Source organism: Carlito syrichta, unplaced genomic scaffold, assembly GCF_000164805.1.
Source record: "Carlito syrichta isolate Samal-C Ts95f unplaced genomic scaffold, Tarsius_syrichta-2.0.1 Scaffold304678, whole genome shotgun sequence".
NCBI lineage: Eukaryota > Metazoa > Chordata > Mammalia > Primates > Tarsiidae > Carlito > Carlito syrichta.
Window position 1 is genome coordinate 150,443 of NW_007248774.1, and position 25,310 is coordinate 175,752.

General features: G+C 55.8%; 1 protein-coding gene across 1 annotated transcript in view; it reads left to right on the forward strand.

The window, feature by feature from the left end:
* The window catches only part of PANX1 (pannexin 1), a 23,061-nt gene extending 11,184 nt beyond the window's left edge, over positions 1 to 11,877 (forward strand). The window contains exons 3-5 of the mRNA XM_008060625.1: positions 7,775 to 7,998; positions 8,958 to 9,616; positions 10,172 to 11,877. Coding sequence (XP_008058816.1) covers positions 7,775 to 7,998; positions 8,958 to 9,616; positions 10,172 to 10,251 — 963 coding nt within the window. The 3' untranslated portion in view covers positions 10,252 to 11,877. The remainder of the gene's footprint in view (positions 1 to 7,774; positions 7,999 to 8,957; positions 9,617 to 10,171) is intronic.
* Positions 11,878 to 25,310: the final 13,433 nt, after the last annotated feature.

Sequence of the window (25,310 nt, forward strand, 5' to 3'; positions counted from 1 at the left end):
TCAGAAAATAATATCCCAAAATGAAGGCCTCAAAAGCAAAAGTTATTCTCTAACTTTTTTCTGCCCTCTTGTGTCTCAGTTCCATTCTCCTCCAAAGCTAGCAATAGAAATAAGAATCTCTCTTTCCCAAAGGTGTGTCCCTTTTCCCCAAAGGCAGACATCAAATCAAAAATTATTACTATAATGTTCCCTCCACCTCTCTGGGTAAAACCTGGCCATAACCCCCCCCCCCCCCGGTCCAGGGCGATCGGCGGTCCAGGGCGATCGCAGTGGGGACGGCGGGAGGTGGCCGGGTTCAGGGCATTTCAAAGGAGGAGCCAGAAAGATGTGCTGATTGGACATGGCAGAGGCGGAACAGGTCAGCGTCCAGGACGCGCCAGGATTTGGGCGGCGGGTGGAGGGGAAGCCTTGGCAGCTTTTGAAGAAGCAGCTTTTGGAGGAGGACGCGGAGTCAGAGACGTTCCGCCGTCCAGAGAATGTGTGGAGTAGGCAGCGAGGTGCGTGTCTGGACGGCAGAGTGGGGGCCCGTCAGGGGCGAAGGGGCGTTTGATGCGGCGGGACCGCCTGGCGCTTCTCATTGAAGGTGGTGCAGGCAGGGGTGAGGTCTGAGGGCTGCTCCCGCCTGGGGAGTCGGAGGGGGAGGAGTGGGCGGAGGAGACCGAGAGAGCTGGGTGGGGAGGAAGTGATGATCCTTCCTTCCACTTGGCTCTGTCGAGTTTTTCTTTTCTTCTCTTTTTGTAAAGCAGACATAGCAAGCATCTGCCTCTCTGGCCACCCTTGGGGGTCTGGTTCGGTGGGCGGAGCGCATTCCCGCCGTCCTGCGGCCACCACCACTCTCCAGGTCCTGCACTGTCCTTCCTTCCAGACTGTAGACCAGCACCCTCTCGGCCACAGTGCTCCTCCTCTCCCCTGGCCTGGCAGCTGCTATTCACTTTTCTCTCTGGCTTTGCCTGTTCGGAGAGCTCGTGAGTGGAACCATCACAAGACTCGCTCGCTGTTCTGCGTTGGCTTACTTCACGTCGTGCCGTGTCTTTAAGCTCCATCCGTGTTGTGTCACAGAGCAGTTTCCACCCTTGAACATGCCGTTGTCCGTGTGCACGGCGTCTTGTTTCCCTAGTCGTCCCTCAGCGGGCACTTGGGTTGTCTGCCCCCTTGGCCATCGTGGGTGTTGCTGCTGTGGACATCTGTCCGAGTCTCGGCTTTCACTTCTCAGGGGCGCTCACCAAGAAGGGGAGCTGCCAGGCTCTTTTGCAAGGTTGGCTTCCTTTCGGCTGCACCAGTTCACCGGGCTCATGACAGCCACGTGGCCAGGGTCACCTTGTCCAGGCCCTTCGTTCCTCAGAGGTGGCTCTGAGGTCCTGCGGCCAAGTGGTGGGAGAGCTCGCAGCCCCCTTTGGATGTCGATGAGTTTCACACGGGAAAAGGCACGGTTTTGACGTCTGTGGCCTCAGGTCTGGACATGACCTGCGGTGGAAGGTGCAGCTGGCGGCCCGGAGCGCCACGTGCCGAGGGTCTTCCTAGGGTGGAGCTGTCTGGCAGGCGCCCACCCCAGACCCGGGAGGCCTTCACTCCACGTGCTCGAGGACATGTGCGTGCACTTTCTTCTCGCGCCTGTGTCCCTCCCCTGCCACCACCCCTCTGCTCCCACGTCTCAGCGTCTCCCAGTGGCCACCCGCACCCCGGCCTTGTCTGCAGCCCAGCCTTCCCTCCTGGCTCCGGAGCCGGCCGCCCGGCCGACTTTGAGCCTGAGCACGCCGAGGTGTGCTGGGTGTCCTGCCCTCCCCTGGGGCCCCGAAGGGCAGATGGCACTGCCGTCTGCCCTTCTGCTCAGCCAGGCACTGAGAGAACCTGCCTCCTCCTCCTCCATCCCGCATCTCGTCAGTCACCAAGTCCTGCCGGTTCTGCTTCCTGTTTTTGGCCGGGCTCATTCTGCCGTGCAGGCTGGAGGGCAGTGGCACGATCACGGCCCGTGGCAGCCTCGAACGCCCACCTCAGCCTCCCGTGTAGCTGGGCCTACAGGCGCCTGCCATGACTCCTGGCCAATGATTGGAGTTTTGACTTTGTAGAGACAAGGCCTCACTCTGTGGCCCAGGCTGGTCTTGCATTCCTGAGCGCAAGTGATGCTCCCACCTCGGCCTCCCGAAGAGCTGGGGGGCAAGTTCTGCTTCCTGAGTGGCCACTTCCTCTGTCCCTGTGCCCGCCTTCTGGGGCCGCCGCCGCGTCTCCCGGCCGTGCAGCGTCTCCCGCAGGCTCCGCCACCCGTTTCAAACTCCTCTTCCCTGTGTCTGCATAACCGCGGGGGCCTTTTCTTTTTTGCCAATGTGACCCTGTCATTTCTGACAGCCTCTGATGTCCTCATGAAATGTCTGCATTTGCTTTTGAAAGCACACTATGTTGGCTAACGAGACGTCCCCTGGCACCTGTGTCCTGCCCAACCTTGGCTTTCCACCCATCCCAGCTCCTGGGAGCCCCCGGGATCCTGAGCATACCCCTTCCTCTGACCAGCTCCCGTCTGGGCTTAGGAGCCATTTCCACCGGGGAGCCTCTGGGCTGAGAGCCGTGGCCGAGTCCACTTGGCTTGGGGCTGGGTGGCTCCATGGGAAGGCTGCCAGAGTAGAACTGTGGGCCTGTGTGGACGGGAGAGTGCGTGTCCTGCCTGGAGGCCACCCTCCCTGGCTGTCGTACGGCTGCAGCGACTTACACACTTCCCGGAATCCCCGTGGGCACGGCAGTCCTTTTCTTCTTGGCGTCCAAGACTGCAGGTTCCACGCCGGCAGAGGCCCTGCCCATGTCTTGTCCCCCGTGGGCCCCGAGACAAGCATAGCCTGTGGGGGTGCTCACGCCAGATGTGTGAGGGAGGACGGCGGTGAGGCGGCGTGTGTGTCCTTCTGTCCAGGAGAGCCTGGGTCCTCCAGGAGCCTCCTGGCTAAGGACAGGGACCAGAGGCCCTGGGCTCACTAGCGCTTCTCAGCTCAAATCTGATGTGAAAGCCAGGAGACTTCGAGTCCCCCGGAGACAGCTCAGTGTCGTGTTCAAGCATCAGTGCGGAGAGTGCCTGGCACGGGGCAATCCCACCTGCTGTCTTCCTTTCTCACGTGGTTTCCTCCCTTTTCCTCTCTGATGATGCCTCCCTCCCCAGGTGCGTGTGAGATCTTTGCTGGAGAGGCAGGTGCACTCGCAGACCGGCAGGCGGTGCTCGAGGACTGCTTGAGGGCTGACACCCCCCCCACTTTGTGTGTTCTGTTCTGTTGTTCAAGTTCAGAACGTAAGTAGCTGTTAGCAAATTTCTCTCTGGAACAGAAGAGTCAGGCTTTGACTCCAAACAAAACCAGTGAGAACAACAACAACAACAAAATCAAGAGCATGGACAAATCTTCATTTCTTTTAAGTGACTTCCAGAAACTTGGCTGAAGGAGTCCCCCGCAGACCCCAGCTTCCGGGGGTCTTGTGAAAATGCAGCAGCCTGAGCCCAACTGGACCAACTGGTCAGAGCCTCTGCGGTTAGAGCCAGGACGTGGCTGTCATCAGCTTCCCAGGTTCTGATGCGGCCGGCCCAGCCTGGGGTCCCCTGGGGGCACCGCCGACCAGGCCATGGCCCTCGAACTCCCTGTGCATGCAGACCACCCGGGGGTCTTGCTGAGCCGTTGACTCCGATGGCAGGTCGACTCCCGGGTGGTTCCTGAGGTCGCTGGTCTGTGGGCCCCGTCGCCTTGAGAAGCCAGAATCTGGAGCTGGGTTGGCACCAGCTGCTTTGCTCACAGCCGTCTCTTCTCTGGTCCGTTCCCCCACCCGCTGCAGGGCGTCACCCAGCACAAGCCACAGTGCCTTGGGTGTCTCCCTTGGCTGCAGAGTGGAAGGCACGCTCCCTGTGTCTTCTGCCTCCTGTGAGCCGCTCAGGGCGCGGGCAGCTCTTCTGTCTCCCAGCCCCCGACGGGAACTGTCTGCGCGTGGGTTCTGGGCAGCAAGCACAGCGTGTTCCTGGTGTGCCCGCTTCCAGCTGTCTGGCAGTTCCTCCCCCTCGCTTCCAGCACGCCCTTCTCACCCGGCCTCTCGTGTCCGCGGTCCTCAGGCCTGGCCCCACTTTTCTCCCGTCTGCTCCCACGCATTCTCCTTGGACGATCTCAGCTGTGCTCTTGGCCTTAGCCGGGGATGTGGGGCCAGATCCGAGACACAGGGCCAGCTGGACCCTCCTCCTTTGTCGTCAGCTGTCTCCTGACACCGGGATGTCCTTGACAGCGAGTGTCTCGTGTTCACAGTCTCCTGCCTCCCGCCCGCTGACCTCTGCTCTGCATCTGGCCCTCCTTGGTTGTTTCCACTGACGGTGCCACCACCCTCGCCCGCACGTGAGCTGGAGACCCCGCGGGATCCTCAGTCTTCCCTTTCCCGCCCTCACGTCCGAGTGGACTGGCGGCCTCTCTGTGCCGCCCGGCCTGTCTTCCTGCAGCTGCCCCGTCACTGCTTCCGAGGTCCTGCCTCTCTGCAGCGGCCCTGCCTTCCCTTGCTGCTCCCCAGTGGGTTTCCTCCTTTGCTGCTGTCTGGTTTTCCCAGACGGCTGACCAGGCCCCCCGCCAGCGGTGTCCCACGGTGTGCCGGTGGGAGCCTGGGGCCTCAGGAGTTTCGTCCCTGCCCACCTCACTCCTCCCCTTTGTTCGAGTTCCCTAGAGCGGCTCCAGCAGCTGACTGCCACCACAGCACATCACCACAACGGAAGCTCCTCTCAGAGCTGAGGAGGTGTTGCCTGGGCTGGCTCCTTCTGAGGGGCTCGCAGGAGAACCTTTGGTGCTTCTCTGCCAGTTCCTGATGGTCGCTGGCCGTCCTTGGTGCTCCTGGGATGGGAGATCTCTCTCCAGTCCCCGCCTCCGCGGTCATGCGGCTTCTCTCCTGTGGGTCTCTTTGTCTTCAAGTGACCTTCTTTTGTGTGTGATGGAGTTTCACTCTGTCACCCAGACTGGAGTCCAGTGGCATGCTCACAGCCACCCCAGCCTCGACCTGCTGGGCTCTGGCAATCCTTCTGCCTCAGCCTTCCAAATAGCCGGAACTACTGGAGTGCGCTACCATGCCCAGCTAGTTTTTGATTGAATGTAGAGACAAGGTCTCGCCAAGTTGCTCGGGTGGGTCTCGAGCTCACGGGCTCAGGCAGTCCTCTCGCCTCGGCCTCCCAAAGTGTTGGACTGACAGGCTGAGCCACTGAGCCCGGCCAGGCGGCCTTCTTATAAGGCACAAGCCACTGAGTTAGGGCCCACCCTCGTTAGTTTGACCTCACCTTACCTCGTTCCCTAGCCAGATACCCGACGTCTAAACAGTGTCTCGTCCTGAGGTGTCAGGTGGGCGGGAGTTCTGGAGGAAGCCCTTCAGCCTAGCCCAGCCTTCCAGCCTCTGCTCTCTGCCCCTCACTGTGGGCTCTCTCACTGCTCTGGTGCTCCTGGGTGGGAGAGTTCGCCAGATGGACAGAAGAAAAGGACTTCAGATGAGGAAGGGGACATCAGAGGGCCACCGGGGGGGGGGTCTTCTCATTAGAAGGCTTGATTTTATTTCATGGCATTGCCTTCCTGCACGTTAGGACAGGGTTCAGGTGTTCCCTCTTGATGGCCTCCCCAGGGATTTTTCTCCTCTCTGGGTTCTTAGTGCGCACGTGTTTTGACCTGTCTCCCTCTGGCTGTTCCCCCCGGGCCTGTGGGATCCTGGGGCCGACTCAGCACTCTGCGTGGGGGCCATGCATCCAACTCGTGGTAGGTGCCTGGAGGGGTTTTCGAGTTCATGAACCCATCTGTGTTTAACCCCGAAAGCTCAGGTCACGGCATTTCAGAGGAGGAGCTGCGCAGTTCTGATCACACGGCTCTTTGCCTGCAATGAGGTGGAAGGTGTTTGAGCATGGAGGGAGGTGGCGCTGGCTCATGACTGGGGGTTCTGTTGCTCTGGCTGCAGGGGCTTCCAGAAACAGCACCCATGCTTGGGGCAGACAGACTGGAATGTGTGGAGCAACTGCTTGGCTCCACATCGCTCCGAGAAGTCTCCCTTTCCTGGGACGTCCTGCGGAGCAGTGTGATCATGGCTCGAGGAGGCCGATCGTCTCGGCCTGGCGTGGGTAGGCAGAGCGCTCGGCACAGAGCGACTCCCATCTGCAGGTGCTCTCAGCAAGCGCAGTGGCACCCCACGTTCCCTGTTTGGTTAAAAGGACTTTAGAGACCATGACTTAATGCTTCTTTGGAGTCTTATTTCCCCTTTTGCTACCTTGTTCCAGATTCTCTGAGGTCGCCTTTTTATTTTTATGGAGAAAACCAAGAGCTACAGAGGTGATCCGGACACAAGGATGTTTTAGGGAAGGCAAACCCTCAGTATGTAATACCTTTAAGCGTTTGTTTTTCCAAGTACCATGAGCTGTGCCGACCCATCCGCGGGCACTAATTACTGCACTACTCGGGCAGGCTAGAAAAATTGCCACAAAGTATAGACAGTCACCTATTGACGCAGGGGAGCAGTTTGAGGCGAAACACCATTATTCAAATAGCTTTTGAGCAAAAGTGACTCATAAAAATATGACGCGAGCCCAAGTTAGAAATGGTTTTCTCCCTGTGGTTCCCAGAGCAAATTGCTGGCTCTCTCGGCCGTAGAAGCAGCAGAAACTCTGTGCCATGCAGTCACGTTTTTAGACTAGTGGGCGCCCTTCGGAGAAGCCAGGGGTTGAGCGCACGCTGCCTCCTCCCACAGCCACTGTGATGATGGCACTGAGTCCAGCGCGCCACAGCCCGCGACGCGTGCATTGTGAGCAGCCCTCCACAAATTGGGTCGGTTGTTTTGAGGAGCCCCGTGCCGTGCCAGGACCCCAAGGGAAAGAGGCTGCCTTGGTGAGAGGGCTTTGCGAGGTTTTGGGCTGCGTGCTTCCGCCACCCTTTCCTCTGGGGTAGGCCTCCTCCTGTGGTTCCTGAGAACGTCAGGTCTGTGAACGCGGATCCGAAGATACACAACAGCTTTGGCTTTTGTTCACTTCTAGCAAACACGTGGTCCTAAGAAGGTGCCCAGGTAGGCAGCAGGCCCGCAGTGATACTGGCAGTGCCTGTGAGTTTGTCACCCCCAGGAATCTCAGACCTCTTAGAGCGCTGTTTCTCGTCACTGCTGTTAGACCGGCTGTGAGATCCTGTTTGATGTATCAGTAAAGAAGCGCATGCAGACTTGCTTTTTGATATTTTGACAACTGAGCGTCAGTAGCATCCATTTCGTCTGTGAACCTGTATGCGATATTGTGCACATTTAAAAGCATTTTTCATGAGTCGTGAGGAAGGACGGGGAACTGCCACAAAACTAGGGAGATCGGGGAGATGTGACAGCCAGTGGCAGTGGGTGCCCCAGGCTGGACCTAGGAACAGAAAGAGGACGTTAATGGGAAAACTGGGAACATCCAGGTAGGAGTGGTCCATGATCAAGTGCTGACGTCACTTCCTTAGTTTTGACAAGCAAATCATGAGATGTTAACAGTGGGGGACTCTGAGTGGGGGGGCTACGGAAACACCCTGGACTGTCTCTGTGGGTTTTCTGCACATCCGAAGTCACAGTGAACACGGCCGGGTGGGGTCTGGTGAGGGGTTTGTGTCCTGTGAAGACTCCCATGGCTCCTTCCGGCTTTGGCTTTGAGGACTCATGGAGACATACAGATCCCGAGCTAAGTTCTCCAGAGCAGTGAGTCACGCGAGTGTATCAGGCGAGGGGGCCATGGCTCTGGGCGGACGCCGGCTGCCGTGGTGGGGCCGCTGACAGGCGGTCTGCTCTGTCGTTCCAGTTCTTCCCCTACATCCTGCTGCTGTTTGCCATCCTCCTGTACCTGCCCCCGCTGTTCTGGCGCTTCGCGGCTGCTCCTCATCTTTGCTCAGACTTGAAGTTTATCATGGAAGAGCTTGACAAAGTTTACAACCGTGCAATTAAGGCTGCCAGGAGCGCACGTGACCTTGACCTGCGCGACGGAGCCTGCCCGGGCGCCGGGGTCGCCGAGAACGTCGGGAAAAGGTAACCCAGCCCCCAGGTGGCCCTCCCCTGCCAGCCGGGCCGGGAGTTCCCATGGCTCGTCGGTGTGGAGGGCGTGGAACGTGCCACCCACCAGGTGCCGCCTGTGTCCCGCCCCCACCGGTGTGTCCCAGCTCCTGGCCTTCTGTCGAGGCCCTGCCCCGCTGAGTGGCGGGTCACCCCCTCACCTCTTGGAACGCAATTCCTGCTGGGTGCAGGGTCAGGCGCTGTGGGAAGCCTGATTGGCCTGCCGTGTGCTTGGCTCCCTCATGGAGAATCGGAGGGGATTCGGAGGCCCTGAGCTTAGAGGGGGAAGGGAGAGAAGTGGGAATGATAGAGGAGAGCCCTCCTTTCCATGTTCCTTCTCCGGTTCTTGTCACTGGCAGAAGGGACAGCACTCTGAATAGCTGTTGCCTTTGAAACTTGGTATATCCCAGATGTGGCGTCGAGTATGGTGTCACTCAACTCCTCCTTTTTTCCTAGGTGAAAGCACTGTTCTATCGCAATAAGCTGGGACTACACCGTGTCTGTCAGGCCTGCAGCCTGTGCCCACACTCCCCAAGCTATTCCAGCCCTTGCCTGTCGAAGGCATTCCTGTTGCAGTTGGGCTGAAAATTTTTTCCCATATTCTGCATCCTCTAGTGGACAGTGGTCATTTTTTAAAAAAAAGCAGTTTCTGTTCAAGAACCTATACATGTATTTAACAGACATTTAGCATCTGCTAGGGGCCAGGTGTCATCCTAAGAATTCCCAAATATGAACTCGTTGAGTTAGCTAGGCCTTCTCTTAGACGTCCAGGGAGCAAGCATTTCAGTGCTGCCTTCCTCGAAGGCTCTGATGCAGTTATGGATCGAGAAGGATGGATGTTGAGCGGGTTGGGTGATGTGGTCACGTGTGTCTGTGCCTCTGATGGCTGGTGGCCCGGGCGAGCGTCTCAGTTGCTGTGTTTCCCTCTCCTGTAGCCTGTGGGAGATCTCCGAAAGCCACTTCAAGTACCCGATCGTGGAGCAGTACCTGAAGACCAAGAAGGCCTCGACCCACCTGGTCGCCACGTACGTCAGCTGCCGGCTGCTGACGCTCACCATCGTGCTGCTGGCAGGCGGCTACCTGGGCTACTACTTCAGCCTGTCCTCCCTCTCAGACGAGTTCGTGTGCAGCATCAAGTCGGGCATCCTGCGGAACGACAGCTCCGTCCCCGACCAGTTCCAGTGCAAGCTCATCGCCGTGGGCATCTTCCAGCTGCTCAGCTTCATCAACCTGGTGGTGTACGTCCTGCTGGCCCCCGTGGTGGTCTACACGCTGTTGGTCCCGTTCCGGCAGAAGACGGACGTCCTCAAGGTGTATGAAATCCTGCCCACCTTCGACGTGCTGCACTTCAAGTCCGAGGGGTACAACGACTTGAGCCTCTACAATCTCTTCTTGGAGGAGAATGTCAGCGAGCTCAAGTCCTACAAGTGTCTCAAGATCCTGGAGAACATTAAGAGCAGCGGCCAGGGCATCGACCCCATGCTGCTCCTGACCAACCTCGGCACGATCAAGGTGGATGCGGTTGATGGCAAGGCGCCCTCGTCCGCGGAGACGCAGGGAGAGCGGCCGGGGAGCCAGACAGCTGAGCTCAAAGGTAGGGGTGCACGGGCAGAGCAGCCGGCCTACCCGCAGAGTGCCTTTGCCACAGCCTTCTAGGACTGCGGCAGTCTCCACCCTGCCCGTCATTTAGTCCTTGAAAGCATCTCCAGGCGTGGCTGTGGCGGAGCCCCGCAGCACTGGGGGGAGGAGGAAGGCGTTGGGGTGTTCCACGTTCCAGAGGGGGGAATGCCTGTGCTTCTGCTGTGTGTCCTCCCTTCCTCCTCTCCCTCTCTTGGTCTCGCATTCTGCCTCTTGCTCTGGCATACCTCCTCCCTGCTGTCCTCCTTGCTTCTCGGCGCTGTGCCTTACTGGTTTTTCTCTCGGTACTTCTGGTCTCTTGCCTGTGGTCCTCTGACTCTGTCTTTCAGAAGGGCCTGAGAGTTTGTTATTTTGACAGTTGCCTTGACCTAGCTTCACTGTGCTCTGAAATTAGGCTAAGAAGCAGACCCGGTAAAGAATATGAGCTAGATTTTTAGCATAAGAAAAGCTGATCAGTACCGATAGCTCCGGCTATACTTCTGTCATAAATGTCTATTTTCAATTTTGACAGATCTGAGCACACAGAGTGAAACGAAAGCAAACAACGGAGAGACAAATGCGCGACAGAGACTTCTGGATTCCTCTTGCTGAGGTTTTTTTCCTTGAACTTCAAATCTGTGACATGGGATTCATCTTGGTTGAAGCACCCCTGCTGGGTTCACAGCTGGTTTGCAGTAAATCGCTCTTTGTAGAGATATCAAGTGGGTCTCGTTGAGTCCCTAGTGGAAATGACGGTCAACAAAATGTCAGGGAAGAATAGTTTGTGAAGCCCATTAGAAGCAACTCGAAGATAAGTGAACCGCAGCTGATAAATCTGTGTAAGTCCAGATTACGTGCAAAGTGGAAAGGCTAGTAGAAGTCAAGAGTAGAGCCCTTCAGAGTGCTGGAGAAGCGACCTTTCTTTGCCCATGGTGTGACGACCCAGAGCTATCGAAAGCAAGCATTTTGGGAGATTTGTTTTGTGAAAGAATAATAAATACATCGGGATTCAGTTGAACACAGATCTCTTGTGTGCCCTCATAGCTGTTAGACAAGAAAAGCATCCACTGGCAAATGGCCCATGGTTCAGCCTGTTCTTGGCAGTGTCCTGATGGGTGTTAATCGGGCCCTTTGGCGTGCACTCAGCGCTCTTTACACTGTTCCTTGTCCACCTCGGCTAACGGACACCCTCTGACCACCATCTGTGCGCTCTGCCCTGAGGGGCGGCAGGCACAAGCACCACTCCGACGACAACTCGGTTGACAAGATGGAGGCCTGAGGACGCTCACGGTGACTTCGGTTCAGGAGAGATGCTTCAGGTGGGGAAGTCTGAATTTGCAGAAGTTAATTCACTGACTTGCCAGGGGGTCTCGACCTGCAGGCCGTCCCTCTATCATCAGAGGCATCTGAAACAGGATTTGACTTAAACCGACAGTGACGGAACACCGAAATGTGGCCGGTAAGGGCCCGGCCGCCTGACGCGCGTCAGAGCCCGTGCTGACTTCAGAGCAGGTGGCGACACGGCGCCCTCCGGGCAGTGTGCCTGGAGCCAGAGCGGCTTGGCGTTTGTTTCGTGTCTATATAAGCGGAGCTTTTAAAAGGTCATCTTCACTCACCAGAACCGAGGCCACGGAAGGGAGCACGCCGGCAGCGACGGAGAGTTGCCGAGTGACGGTCACAGGTGGATTCACAAGACCAAGGCAGGCCTTTTTCATAGACGTTGAAGCTGACTCAGAGTATGTCGGACACTGCTTCTAATTCTGACTGTGCAAAAGGAGGCTGTGTTCGCGCTTCACACGAAAAGAAAACCCTTAACATCTGCAGACCTCCTCTTTTTATTCTTGGAAAGCGAACATGTTGCTGGAGTGAGTAATCCTCAGGGACCTCCAAGTTTACTGTGGCTCTGAGGGACGATTGTTTACCATTTTCAGTGACCGTTTCTTGAGAACGCAAGTTGCATAAGTTGCTGTCTGCCTTTCGGAATATTCAGAAAAGCAAATTGTATTTGTGCTTCCGTGACAGTTTCTGAAATGGAAAGCTAAAGATAATGGTAGATATCAAGGTTGTAATCAGTGCTTACATTATTCTTTATTACTGGTAAAATACAGTGTGACTTAGAAATAGCTGTGGCTTACATAATTGATTTTGCTAAATGTTTGTGTCGCTGTATCTGAGATGCTCCTTCACAGCTCTCTACACTGGTTTCCTTTGAAAATTTGAAAAGATTTATGAAATGTATTTTTCTAAGATACGATTTTTTCTTTCCCCAAAAAGCTTTATCGTCCCCATAGACTATCCCTAATTTGCATCTTAAGTGGCAAAAATGGATATTATATTTTAGGAGACCAGGACCTCGCCGAGCATCCCCACGTGTAATCCTTTTATCGAGAATTTGTGTAACTGGGGTCCTTGGCCTCCTTTTCAGTACGTTTTCCCATTCCTGCTCTCTGGGCTCTGGTGGGGTCTGTGACGTCCCCATGCCCAGTGCCAGGCTGGGTGTGCAGATACAAGGAGGCAGACCCCACTTCTGAGGACTTCGGGGTCCAGCAAAAGACAGTGGAGACATAGGCCGGTCCTAAGGGGATGCCAGGAAACTAGCAAATGGTCTGTGTTCCTGAGGGAGGCCCCCATGTTTCCTTCTCCCACAGATTCCATACTGATGGTTCTGCGAGTCTCGACGTAACTCTTCCCAGAGCCAGGGGACCCCCCCTAAGGTTCTTCAGCCACAAACCCCCTAGGTGGAGGTCTGGGCGAAGCAAGGACAGACGGGGAGTCTGAGCGGAAGGGCTCCGGTTGCCGTTTGACCCTGCCCTTGCAGAGACGGGAGAGCAAGCCTAGGGGGTGTTGAGTTGCTGCTCAACACCTGTGGTGCTCCAGAGGGCTGGTGCGATGCCTGGCCATCCGGTCCCCCTGGGGAAAGGTATGAGCAAGGCTGACGTGTGCATCCACTGCGAGTTGCTAGAGTCAGTGTCCCATGGGTGAGAAGGAATGCTTTCATAAAGTACTTGTTGCTTTCTGAAGACACAGACAGATTCTAAGTGACTGCTCTTGGGTTACTGACTTTTTTCCTGGCTCAGGGCTCCCTAGTAAGCCACAGGGCTGTAGACCAGACTCGTCACAGCGGTGTCGCATGGCACAGAGCGTGCTGAAAGCAGCGTTCCAGCACCCTTTCAGCTTCATCACAGGTCAGGCAGAGACCTCCAGGGTAGAGGCCCTTAAACCCTTTGCAGATATTGTAGGAGTGGTGGGTCCTGTCTTGAGATGTACATTCAGCATTTTGAATACACCTTCAGAGGATGTCTGTGCCACGGAGTGTAGGAAGCTGAGTTCCAGCAGCTGGAGAGCAAGCCACGTGGTGAGAACAGGCTCCCCTGCCCCTGAGAAGGCTGCTGCTTCCAGACTGGCGGTGTGTTGTGCTTCGTCCAGTCATGACAGCACACTCTGCCTCTCAACTCACTGCCTTCATTTCCAGAGTCAGACTGAAGAGCAAACAGGAAACAGAGGGAGTGGCAGCGGGCTTGGACGGACCAGGTGGCCAGTGTTTTCTCTCTGGCCACGGGCGCCATCTTCTTCCAGATTCAAGTCGTTGTCCCTCCTGAGCCTCACTTGAGCGTGGCGCTTGACTAGGAACCTCCCCCTCCGCACGGCGGGGCTGGTGTGTGTGTTTGTGTTTTGTTTGCGCATTCCCTCCTGTCCAAGGGGGAGCCCGGGTGGGATCGGCAGGGCCCCTGTGGCCTTTGTGCTTATGAAAGTGAGTCAGTTGTAGGAGATGGGTTGCTAGACACCTTTTTAAACGTGCTCGTGATTGGTTTATTTGGCTTACTGACATCCAGGGCGCGTTGAAGATCTGTGCGAGTGGGACTTCTTAATTCACTGCTTACCACAAGCTCCTAAGCAGGGCCTGGCCTGGACTGGGCGTCCTGTAAGTATTTATTGGAATGAACGAACAAGCAGATTGCTAGGATACATCCTAGTGTGCTGGCAGCTGTGATTTGATTTCAGAAGGCTGTGGTCCTCTGCAGGAGAAGGGAGGGGAGGGTCATTTAGCCTCTTGGTACAGAGAGAAGTGTTTCTGCAAATGAATAGCTTTCCTTGAGTAGTGACAGTCCTTAGCTTTTTATTGTGAAGTGAGTCGTGACCACTTTCCAAGTTCGATGCAAGTTCAGTGTTGACTTGCAATGATTAGGGAAATTGGAGTTTCAAAGGTCTTGTCTCAGTAATTCCCCTCTCGAAAGAGGATCTTGATTGAAATGTACAGTTACTAGAAATTGAGGTTTTATCTGAGGTCATCAAGATGAAATGGTTCCTCTGGGCCATCATTGGCATTTTGGCCCTGTTTTTCACAAGTGGAGTGTTTTAAAAAGATTGACAAAGAGGATGTTGTGTCATGTGGGATGTACTAGATGTTAATTTGTGATTGGTTTTCTTGCCTGCTTCAAATGAAGTGTATTGTGTTTCTGGATTCTTCTTTTAGCTGTAAAAATACTTTGCACTAAAACATGGGACTTATTGTTCTTCAAGTTCTTGAAGGTTTTTCATGCCTTGAGTGCTTTTTTTCCCTGCTTGCCAGAGGAGAAATGTCTTTGTAGAGCTCTGCAATAGTACAAGTGTTCCCTATGAAAACTGAAACCATCAGCTCCTCTCTTTAAAAGCACCACAATTGCAGTTTAATGGCATTCTATAAAGGGGTGCTGTAGGCATAATTTAAGTTCTTTTTAATGGCTAAATTTCTTCAAAACTTTTAAAGAAAGAAATGTATGTTCTTTTGCTCTGTCACTCGTGAGGATATTGCCAACAGATGGAGAATGACTTTATAAATTAAGACTGTCTTGGTTTCATGCCACAAAGATCCAAAGAGAACAAATCATGGTGTTAGGAAACGATTCTTAAACACACACACTCAAGAGTCCTGAAAGCTCTGCCTTTTGGTGTTTGTCACTTTTCTACTTCCAACTTCCATGTGAGTCACTTAGCCAAGATCTGCCTTCTAATCATGTGGACTTTCATTTAAGGAGGGAGGAAAGGCTGAAAATCAAGGCCGTTGTGTCCGTGAAGGTGAAACGATGTCTTAGTTCTGTGCCGTTGTGTCCACCCCAATAAAGCATCTCTGAGTAATGCAAAAGGTATCACTATTTCTTGCCTTCCCTTTAGGGAGCATTCTTTCATGGATGGTGCAGCATCTCAGGGCCCATTCCTCTCTTGTGGTTCCATAAAATTCAGGAGGCGCTGTGCTGCTTGTGGAAATCCTGCTGGCAATAAAAAAGGGGAAGACAGTCCGCGAATGAGGGCTCGCAGATTCTGGAATTTCTAAAGCACCAACTGTGTGCTTTCTGACTGAGGATTATCTACCTGGGCTTGGGAGAGTAGAAGCAGCCATGGGCCACTAGACTCGGCTGGCTTGCCCACCTCTCCCAGAGGAGGATTTCTTGGTCCAGTCCTCAAGCATTGCAGCTCACTGTTGTGAATAATCAGGACTACGTGAACTCTTAGTACAGTGCCTGGCATGTGGTGAGTTCTCGATAGGTGCTGGCTTCAATTAGCATCACTACCTTTTGCTCACCAGCTGTTCCCCAGGGTGGCACTCCCAGGAATTCTGGGTGTTGTGTTAGTTTCCATAACAAATTATTGCAAAGGTAGCTGCATAAAGCAACCTATATTTGCCATCTTGCAGTGTTCTGGGTCGGGAGTCTGGAGGCAGCTCAGCTGGGTCAAGGTGTGGACAGGCTGTGTTCTCATCTGGAAGTTTGACTGGGGAAGGTGCTGCTTCCAGACTGCTTCAGGTTGTTGACAGAATTCATTTTGACCAAATCAAAATCAACTGACTTGGGACTTTAATCATATCTGCAAAGTCCCTCCACCTCTGCTATATTATTTTGGCTAGAATCAAGTCCCAGGTCCCACCCACACTCTCAGCAAGAAGATCGGGGGGCACCTTGGGCTGTGTCAGCCACAGGAGTTGTCCTAAATCCCAGCCCGTCTGTCCTGGAGGCCGGTGGTCCAGCCCCTCGACAGCCTTCCGAGGCCTCTCTCCATGGCCAGTGCTGTCAGCCAACCCCTGTCACTCCCGGGTTCCTCTGATATCTCAGCGTGTCTCCCCGAGCTTCCATATTCCTGTCTGTGGGCTCTTCAGAAGGCAGATTTGGTCATGCCAACCTCCCCACCATGTCACCATCACCACGTCTCGATTCCTCAGGACTCTCCACGGGTTTCAGATCAAGAATAGACTTGGGGTCTGGAAGACACAAGGCCCCACCTCCCGCTCCTCCCGGTGCCCCCAGCATCTCGCCTTCTGTTTGGGAGTCAGCTCCCCTGCCCTGCAGGAAGTCCCTGTCACCTGCCCTTTGCTCCCGTGTGGATGCTGCTCCTCGCCCCACTGCTTCTGCCTCAGTGCTCAGTCCCCCACCCCGGCAGCATCGAGGTGGACGTGAACGCCCCGATGGCCACTTCTGTGTTGCCCACTCGAGGGGGCCGGGCACAGCGCATCCTCTGGCTCCCTCCACCTTGGTGAGCGAGGGCTTGACTGGGGTCCTGCCGAAACCCCCGTCGACCCCATGCTGACTTGAATCTCAGTGGCCGCATTTCCTCTCCTGGGGTTCCTGCATGCACCACCTTCTTTGAGCCCCACAGCTGGCGTGCTGTCGATCTAAGACAACACCACTGCGGTAAAAAGTGACCCGTTTCTGCTCAGAATTTGTGCCCGGCCAGGGAAGAGGCCCATCCCAAGACTTGTTCCCCCACCCCAGACTCACTCCCGCCACCACCAAGGGGGGAGGGCAGGAGGGCTGGGGGAGAAGCTGAGCCGGAGGCCGCTTCCGTCCCCTCCGCGCGACGACTCCTAGACACGGAGCTGCAGACTCCGGGGCCTTGCCGCCTCATGCCTGCCTCTCTCGGCTCAGTGTCCATGCTCTGAGTTCCCCCCGTTGAAGGTGGAGGGCCCCGAGGAGGAGCAGGCATCCCTCTGTGTGCACCGCAGCCGGAGCAGAGCCTCCGGGAGGGTGAGCAGCCCAGCCCCTGAGGGAAGGAAAATCACAATGTCGCCCGAGAGCCTGGCCAGCGTTTCGTTGGGCCTTTCCTGAGACGCAAGGAAATGAACGAAGGCGCTGTCAGACATCACAGCCAGCTCTCCAGAAGCGAAATCTGCATCGCCTCAGGAAGGAAGGAACTCGATAGTGGAAGCTGGGCTTTCATGGAAAGTTCCGGAATGTGAAAGGAGACGGTCCAGCGGCAATTCGGAGGCGAAGAGACCCAGCACGATTAGCATCCATCTCCTCTGTTCATTTGAACGTCCACGCCGGCTGCTGCAAAGGAGGCTTTGTGAAGCACAGAGGCTCTCGCGTTTCTTGCCATGTTCTTGGTAGCCCCCTAAGATAAGGGAAACTTCTTTTCGGAAAGACACATTGGCCGGCTCGGTGGCTCAGCCTGTCATAACGCGCTTTGGGAGGCTGAGGTGAGTGAATCGCCTGACTCCACGGGTCTGACACCCGCCCAGACAACTTGGCAAGACCTCATCTCTACAAAAATCAAAGAAATCAGCCGGGCATGGTAGCGTGCGCCTGTAGTTCCAGCTACTTGGAAGGCTGGGGCGGAAGGAGCCCAGCGGGTCAAGGCTGCGGTGGCCGGGAGCGGCCGCTGCACTCCAGTCTGGGCAATGGAGTGAGACTCCAACTCAAAAAAAGAAAAAAAGAAGAAAACAAATTGCCCAAACTATGGCTTCCGCGGAAAAAGAAGCCAGATGAGAAGTGTCAGAGAGGATCTTGGCCTGGAATGTGAGGCATGTTTGCGATTTTAAACATTTCAGAGACTGCATTAAAAAATGAAAAGGGTGAAATTAATGTTAACAATTACTTTAACTAACCTCATATATCCAAAATATTTCAACATGTAATCAGGATAAAAAATAGTGAGGCCGAGCGTGGTGGCTCATGCCCGAAGTCCTAGCTCTTTGGGAGGGCAAAGCGAGAGATTGCAGTGAGAACTTGTCTCTACAAAACAAACAAATACATAAGTAAGCCAGGGGTGGTGGCACACACCTATAGTCCCAGCTGCTCGGGACGCTGAGGCGGAAGGATCAGGAGGTCAAGGCTGGGTGAGCCGTAATCGTGCCACCGCACTCTACCCTGGGCCACAGAGTGAGACCCCGACTCAAATCCAGGTATCCTTGGAGAGGGGGCGATTTCACATTTTGTATTCTAATTGTGAAAATTCAGCTTGCATTTTGTACTTCCAGTAGCACGTCGCATTTTGGACTGGCCTCATTTAAAGAGCATAATCAAACGCAGCGTGCGGCTGCCATGGTGGAGAGCATCGGCCCAGATACCGTTCGACGCACATCTGTCCCCACCTGATGCCGTGCCCTAATGTCCCTCGTCCTTGCCAGGGTCTTTTGGCCTGGGGTTTTCTTCCCTTGAAGTCTCTTGTGTCTCTGAAAGATTACCCGTCACTTAAAAGTAGTTCTTTAATTAACAGAATTAGTTTGACAGGGCATACTCTGTTATCTTGAAACTCAACATGTTTGTGAGGACTTCCCACCTGCTTGCAGGGTACTCTTGAGGCAGCTTTTTTTTTTAGTCAGAATCCATGGCCACCCCAGCGTCGACCTGCTGGGCTCCAGCAATCCTTCCACCTCAACCTTCCAAGTAGCTGGAACTACAGGCATTTGCCACCATGCCCGGCTAATTTTTTTTTTAATTGTAGAGATGAGGTCTCACCAAATTGCCCAGACTTGTCTCGAACCCATGGGCTCAGGCAGTCCTCTCACCTTGGCCTCCCAAAGTGCTGGGATTATAGGCATGAGTTTCTCCCCCATCTTTAGTGCCATATTTTCATTTTTATTTTTTTGAGTTGGAATCTCACTCCATCACCCAGGCTGGAGTGCAGTGGCACGCTCACGGCCACCCCAGTGTCGACCTGCTGGGTTCCGGCTATCCTTCTGCCTTAGCCTTCCAACTAGCCGGAACTGCAGGTGTACACTACCATGCCCGGCTATTTTTAAAATTTCTTGTAAAAAACGAGATCTCACCGAGTTGCCCGGGCTGGTCTCGAACCCGCGGGCTCAGGCAATCCACTCGCCTCAGCCTCCCAAAGTGCCGGGATGACAGGCGGAGCCTGAGGCGGTTTTAATCTGGAGTTCAAACTGGTAGCTGCTCCCCCCACAGTACACTAGCTTGCCTTTGTTGTCATGGTTTGTGTTTTGTTTGGCTTTTGGTTTTTTGTTGCTGGTCTTTGTTTAAACAGGCCATAAGCTGTTAAATGCAGGCATCTTGGCGTGGCGCCTCCTTAGCAGACTTTGTTAAAAAGCACGCCTGTAGTTCTGGCTCCTCAGAAGGCTGAGGCGGAAGGATCGCCGGAGCCCAGCAGGTCGAGGCTGCGGTGGCCGGAACGGCCTCTGCACTCCAGCCTGGGAGACGGAGTGAGACTCCAACTCAAAAAAAAAAGCATTCGATGACACTTGTTCAAGTAGAGTGAGGCAGACTTTATTTAGAACCACGGCGGTGTGGACAGGGGCCCCGGGATGGGATGGCCAGTGGGGTGGAGAAATGGGGCTTGGCTCGGAGTGCAGGACGGGCGGGTGGGAGTTCACCGTCAGGAAGCGGGGCGGGGGTCCTGGAACACCCCAAGAGGAGCCGCGGCCTGCCGGCCTTTTGCTGAAGACTGGCTGGCGACGTCGGCTGGGCTGGTCGGGGGTCGAGGCGGCCAGGCCCCAAGCGTGGCGCTTCTTGCTCCACGGGGTTGCACAGAGAAGTACGCGGCGGGCCTGAGAGAGGGTTCGGGAGCCTGACCGAGTCTGGTCAAGCAAGGAACCTAATCAGCCTCCGTGCCCCAACCTCTGCCTGGCAGCACGCTGACCGTGGAAGCAGACGGGGTGGGAGGGGACTGAGAGGTCTGTGGCCGACGGAGTGTGTTTCGCTCTGAGGGCAAACCCCAGGGGCTTGTTCCTGATCCTCCGGCCCAAGCCCTGATGCAAGTGGGGAAAGACTGCCACAGACGGCGCGGTGGAGGCCAGGACGGCCCCACCGGTTGAGCCAGGTCGTGCACTCCTGGGGCCGTGTGCTCCCGGCCCGGTGCTCCCGTCCCTGCACGGCGCCTCTCCAGGCCTGCAGTCTATGCCGTCTGCGATGCATCGCGCTTGGCCCCGGACAGCCTGTGCGGCACCTCAGCTGGGAAGGGGACTCCTGGCCAAGCCTGTGAGTCATCCCCGGGCATCTGTCAGGTTGGGGCAGGAGCCCGGGAGTGTTGGTTTTGCCCTGGGCTTGAAGTTCCTGGGGGGAAAAGGCCTCCTCGGCTTGAAACTGGGCTCCGTTTTAGAGTAAGGTTGGTATCCATTCACTCCTTCGTTCGACAAAGGCTTCCCACACGCCTCCCGTGTCTGGTGGTGGACAGAGGAAGGGGAAGAGCCCCGCCAGGCCCGGGCCTCATGGAGTTCCCTGCCGGTGGTGGTGGCAGAGAAGGCGCGGACGGCCAAGCATGTTGGAAGCCTTGCTTCGGTCTGCAGTTGTGCTCTCCAAGCTGTGCGCCCCGTGCGGGGCTTGGGATGAGCAGCTCCTCTGGGGCGATGGGCTGCGCCTCTGGGCTCCACACCTTCTGCGGGGTCCCACACTAGATCCCTGGAACCCTGCCGGAAAGAAGGAAGGAAATCGGTGTCTGTGGCGCGCCCGGGCGCCAGGCATTAGCTCACTGTACCTTCATGATCCAGCGAAGATGTCCTTTTAATTCTGGGTCAGGGACGTTAAGCAAACTGGCTCTGGAAAGCTGCCTGAGTCCTGGCCCGAGATTGCCCACCCACGTGGTGTGGCCGTGACTCTTGACTTCTCTAGGCGTTGGCTTTCTCATCTGTGACAGGAGTCTTGGGTTTTGATGAGGATTAAGTTGGTCAAACGAAGGCGCTACACACAGTGCCAGTCAGAGCAACACTCAATCCCTCGGTCCTTTTTTCTTTTTCATTCTCGCAGCGTTTCCTTTGTTCGCAGCATTAGCCACGTTTGAAAACTAGAAAATTGCAAACTGTTGGAGCTTAACGGAAAGGCACTTTGGCATACCGAGCAGCTCAATTTGGGTGTTGATATCAGAAAATCTGGTTGGAGTCTCAGCTTTGCTACTAACCAGGGGCAGCCTTGGGAGTCACGTGATGTGCTTTTCTCCGTGCCCGTGTCCACTTTACGGGATTGTTGTGAGGATTCAATGAAATAAGGCACCTGGCACTCAACGCGAGCTCGACAAGCAGGAGCATCTATCTTGCCTCACACAGAACCCAGTCACAGAGAGCAATGACCGGGAAGGCGTTCGGAGCATCTTCACAGAACCCAGTGGTGAGAAATTTGGCAGGAAAGTGTCCTGGAAAGCCACTGCTGAGATAGGAGCCCCCGCCTCTTCCAGGAACAGTGGCCTGTCTGCCCTTCACCCCTGGGTTTTGCTGCTGGGCCCCGCGTGAGTGGCGACATAGGCTGGGCAGAGTTGTGCAGATGACTTGGATATTTGCAAAATGACTTCAGAGTGTCTGTGGCTCAGAGAGCCCCCAGCACGGGCCAGGTGGAGCCCGTGGGAGTGAGCCTCTGAGCATTCGGAGGGGGGCTGCGGGAGCCACCAGGAAACTCCCACCCCAGGCCTGTGGCGCAAGCCAGCGTGGGCACTGCCCGCCAAGGGCCACACGTGCTCCTGCCGCGTCAGCACTCCTGTCCCCAGGCCGGGGCCGCCCACTCACCTGCCCAGCCCGGCGGGGAGGCAGGTGGTGAGTCCCCCAAACAGGCCACAGTTCCTCTCAGCTTCCACTCCCCCTTTCTCTTTTATTTTTAATTTTGAAAGATGCTGCAAGCTGTTCACGACTGCACATCCATTGCAAAAACATAATGTAGACATACAACTGTGTGTCACTTAACAATGAGGCTGTGCTCCGAGGAATGCGTTCTGGGGGCGGTTTCCTCGCGTGCACGGTACAGAGCGCACGTCACCGCCTAGACGGAGCAACCCACCACACCCCTGGGATGTGCAGGATGGCCTTTCACGCCTAGGCTGCAAACCCGTACGGCAGGTAGTGAATACTGCAGGCAGCTGTAGCACTAATGGTATTTGTGTATCTAAGCGTGGAAAAGGGGCAGTGGAAATCAGATCTTATAATCACTGTCATTCAGCGTGGATGCGTGCCATAGCCGTCCTCTCCCCGTGCTGTGTTTATTAGACAGGTCAGACTCACCAGGGGCCTGGTGGGGCATGTCAGTGTCACTGGGTGTCAAACAGTAATAAACTAAACCAACAACACACACACACGAAGGAAAAGAAATCAGATCTCATCCTACGGAACCACCACTGTCTACGCGGTCCGTCGTGGAAATGCCATCGTGGCAGGTGACTCGCACAGGGAGGGATGGGCCCTTGGTCCCTTGCCACGCTGCCACAGGGGCGTCACAGTCATCCCCCGCTGTCCGTCCCTCATGGGTCTTGACTTGACACCCCTCACCAAGCAGCCTTGCCCAAGTTTCCCTAGACACCTGCCTCGTGATTTAGGACTGAATTGCTCCGGACAGGAAAGAGCACCGTAATTTTCCAACACACACACTGAAGCACACTGTTCTGTCTCCACAAACGCCGTCAAGAGTTGCGGGCTTGAGAGAATTTCTCACGGGGGTTCAAAGGAGACCGAGAGGACCAGAGGGCCGGCAGCTGAGGCTGGCTTCGCAGCCCAAGGAAGGTCCTCACCTAACAGCTCCACCCTCAAGTGAAAAACGGGCATCGAGGACTGGGTCTCCTGCCTTGGAAGGCTGGTGTAAGGATTAAACGAGGGGACCCGTCGAAACAGCCGCGGTGCCTGCACAGGGAGGCCTGGTGTTGGCTCCGGTCACTTTACCAGCATCTGTTGTTTGCCTTGCAATTCAGTCCTCAGACAGCAGTTTCTCCCAGCAGTTCCAGGCTCTTAGCGGTCCCCTCGCGCCAGGAATCCCTCTGACTTGTAGTCTCCAAAGGGAGCCTGGTGAGTCTAGGCTTCCGGTGATCAAGAATTCAAGCCCACGGGGTCTTTTCCGGTGAGCAGAGCGCGGCTACAGGTGCGAACATGATTTCCTGGTTAGACTAGGAAATCGCTCATAGGCAAGAATTTGCAGAGTGCACACAAAAATAAAATAAAAACTGGTGTGTGGCTTGACCAGGCCATTTGACAAGGGTTACGGCCGTCGGGGCTGTGTGAGGGACTTGGTGTGTGTCAGGCCTCAGCCGAAAGCTTCACAGGCATCGACTCACTTGATGCCCACGGCCGCTGCGTGAGATGGATGCTGTCGGTCCCAACCACACAGACGTGGAAGGGGAAATGTGCAGAGATTAATTCGCCCCAACTGGTGGTCAGCTTTTAAGAGAAGAAGTGGAATTTGGATTCCAAAGCCTTTGCTCTCTACCACGAAGCCAGGCAGCGCCTCTCCTTTCGAATGGAAGGACTTGGGTTCTCGTCGCGGGATCAGCCGGGTGTCTACCACCCGTTCACTTATTTACTGAGCAAACATGAAATTCGTATCACCCCCGTAGGCGGCGCTGTAACAGAGGCTGGGGGTGGTCAGGCCAGGCCCTGCCCTTGAGGACTCACGGCAGAAATACAGGGAGCGGGTGAGAGAGAGTGCCAACACAATGTGTTGAGTGTTGCCAGGGGTGCTTAAAACGCCGCCAGAGACTGCACAGAGAAGCTCACAGGAGAGTTGCGTTCGGGAACATGGCTTCTAATCTGCCAGGCTGAAGCCAGGACAGGGGTAGCATTCCAAGCAGGCGTCTGCAAGGGCACAGACATGCGGAGTACGTGTCCTGTAGTGCAGGGAGGGGCCGGAGGCCAAGGGGGACGTTACGAGTGGGCAGAGTTCGGTCTGTCCTCCACTCACCCGTGCCCAGCTCACCGCCGTCTTCCTGCCGCCCCTGAGCAAGCCAGCAGCCAGGCCTGCCACAGAGCTCCGGTTAGTTCCCTGGAAGGCACATCGGCGCAGGTGGTGCCCCCAGGATCGGGGGCCCGGAGGGAGGGCTCCTGGCCCTGGGACGAGAGCTGCCTTCACGAAGCCCTGTGGGAGGCGCTTTGCTGAAGTGCTCACGCTAAATTAACTGCCTTTTCCCTGCGACGTGATCGTGAGTAGGTTGACGCCCACCCCAGGCGAAGGAACAGGCCCGAGAGGCCCAGTGACCGCCTCCAAAGCCCGGGTCCTGTGAGTGTCGACCGTGGCCTGAGCGCCGGCATCAGCACATACAGGCGTGCTCGCTCGGGATTCCAGCTTCAGCTACGTGTTTGGGGACACAGCAGTCTGGGGCACTGGGTCACCTCATTTTGACCTCCAGCAGCAGGATGAAGAGGGTCGGCAGCTCCGTTTGACGGAGGAGGAAGATGGGGGCTGAGGCGGGGGCGGGGGTCCGGGGAGAGGGCGGGACCGGATGAGAGGGGTCATGTGCCCTGAGTGTCCTGGGCTGTGGAGGCCGAGAGCTGGGCGCTGTCACATAAGTGGACATTGTCTGGGTCAACAGCAGAGCCCACCCCCTGCAGCAGGACGCAGACACACTGGCAGAAGGCCCAGGCCAGGGAGGGGCCCCATCACTGACACCACTGTGGGCGTCAGCTGACCATGCGTCCATTGGCTGTGTCCTGAGCGCCTCTGGGACACACACTGCTCGCGTGTTCCTCCCACCCCTCACGGACACGCACCCTGCCTGGCCCGTGGCCACTGGAGACCCGGGGAGGCTTACTGCCACCTCTGGCATCCAGGCGAAATGCAGTTTTAGGCTGGGCAAGTCCAGTTCGAGCCCTGCTCCGACACTGGAGGGTCTGGGGTGGCCACAGGGAAGGTGTTGCCCTCCCCATTTTAAAACTGAGAAGAACCGGGCTCGGTGGCTCAGCCTGTCATCCCGCGCCTTTGGGAGGCCGAGGTGAGTGGATGGCCTGAGCCCGCGGGTTCGAGACCCGCCTGGGCAGCGAGACCTCATCTCTACAAGAAATCAAAAAATCAGCCGGGCGTGGTAGCGCGCGCCTGTAGTTCCGGCTCCTCGGAAGGCTGAGGCGGAAGGATCGCTGGAGACTCCCACTCAAAAAAAAAAAAAAACGAGAAGATAAGATTTGCGAGGTGAGGCACAGACGTTCCTGACTGGAAATAACGCTCCCAGTCGCTGTGCACGTGAGTGTTTCCTGGGCTGGTCCCGCAGCCTTCAGAATCTCGCGGGGAGTTTGGAGGGCACTGGGGATTTGTCTTTTCTTGGAACTGGTGAAGGAAGTTCGAAGTGTCTCTGGGGCCTGCAGGGGTGTCCTTGGGGATTCTCATTGTTCCTGAAAGCTCCATGGGTTCTTCCTAATCAACAGGTGCCAGCAGACTCTGATCCATCTGCTGGAACAACTTTTCTGGTTCATTGACTGAATCTCCTGGCCGTGAAGCCCAGGGAACTGCATTCTTCACAAGCTCCGCAGGTGATTTCCGTGTGCGATTTCCTCACTTGTAAAACTGGGATGATAATGCCTGTGCCGTCAGGTTACTTGGGAAAATGCATAAAGTGATGCAGGTCAGGCGGGAAGCAAAGCGCGCGGTGCCTGTGGGAGCCTCGCCCCGGCCAACAGGGGCCAGGCCTCCCCTTTTAAGGCAGCCCTGCCGCCGCTCAGTTCCAGTCTTTATTTATTTATTTATTTATTTTGAGTTGGCGTCTCACTCTGTCGCCCAGACTGGAGTGCAGTG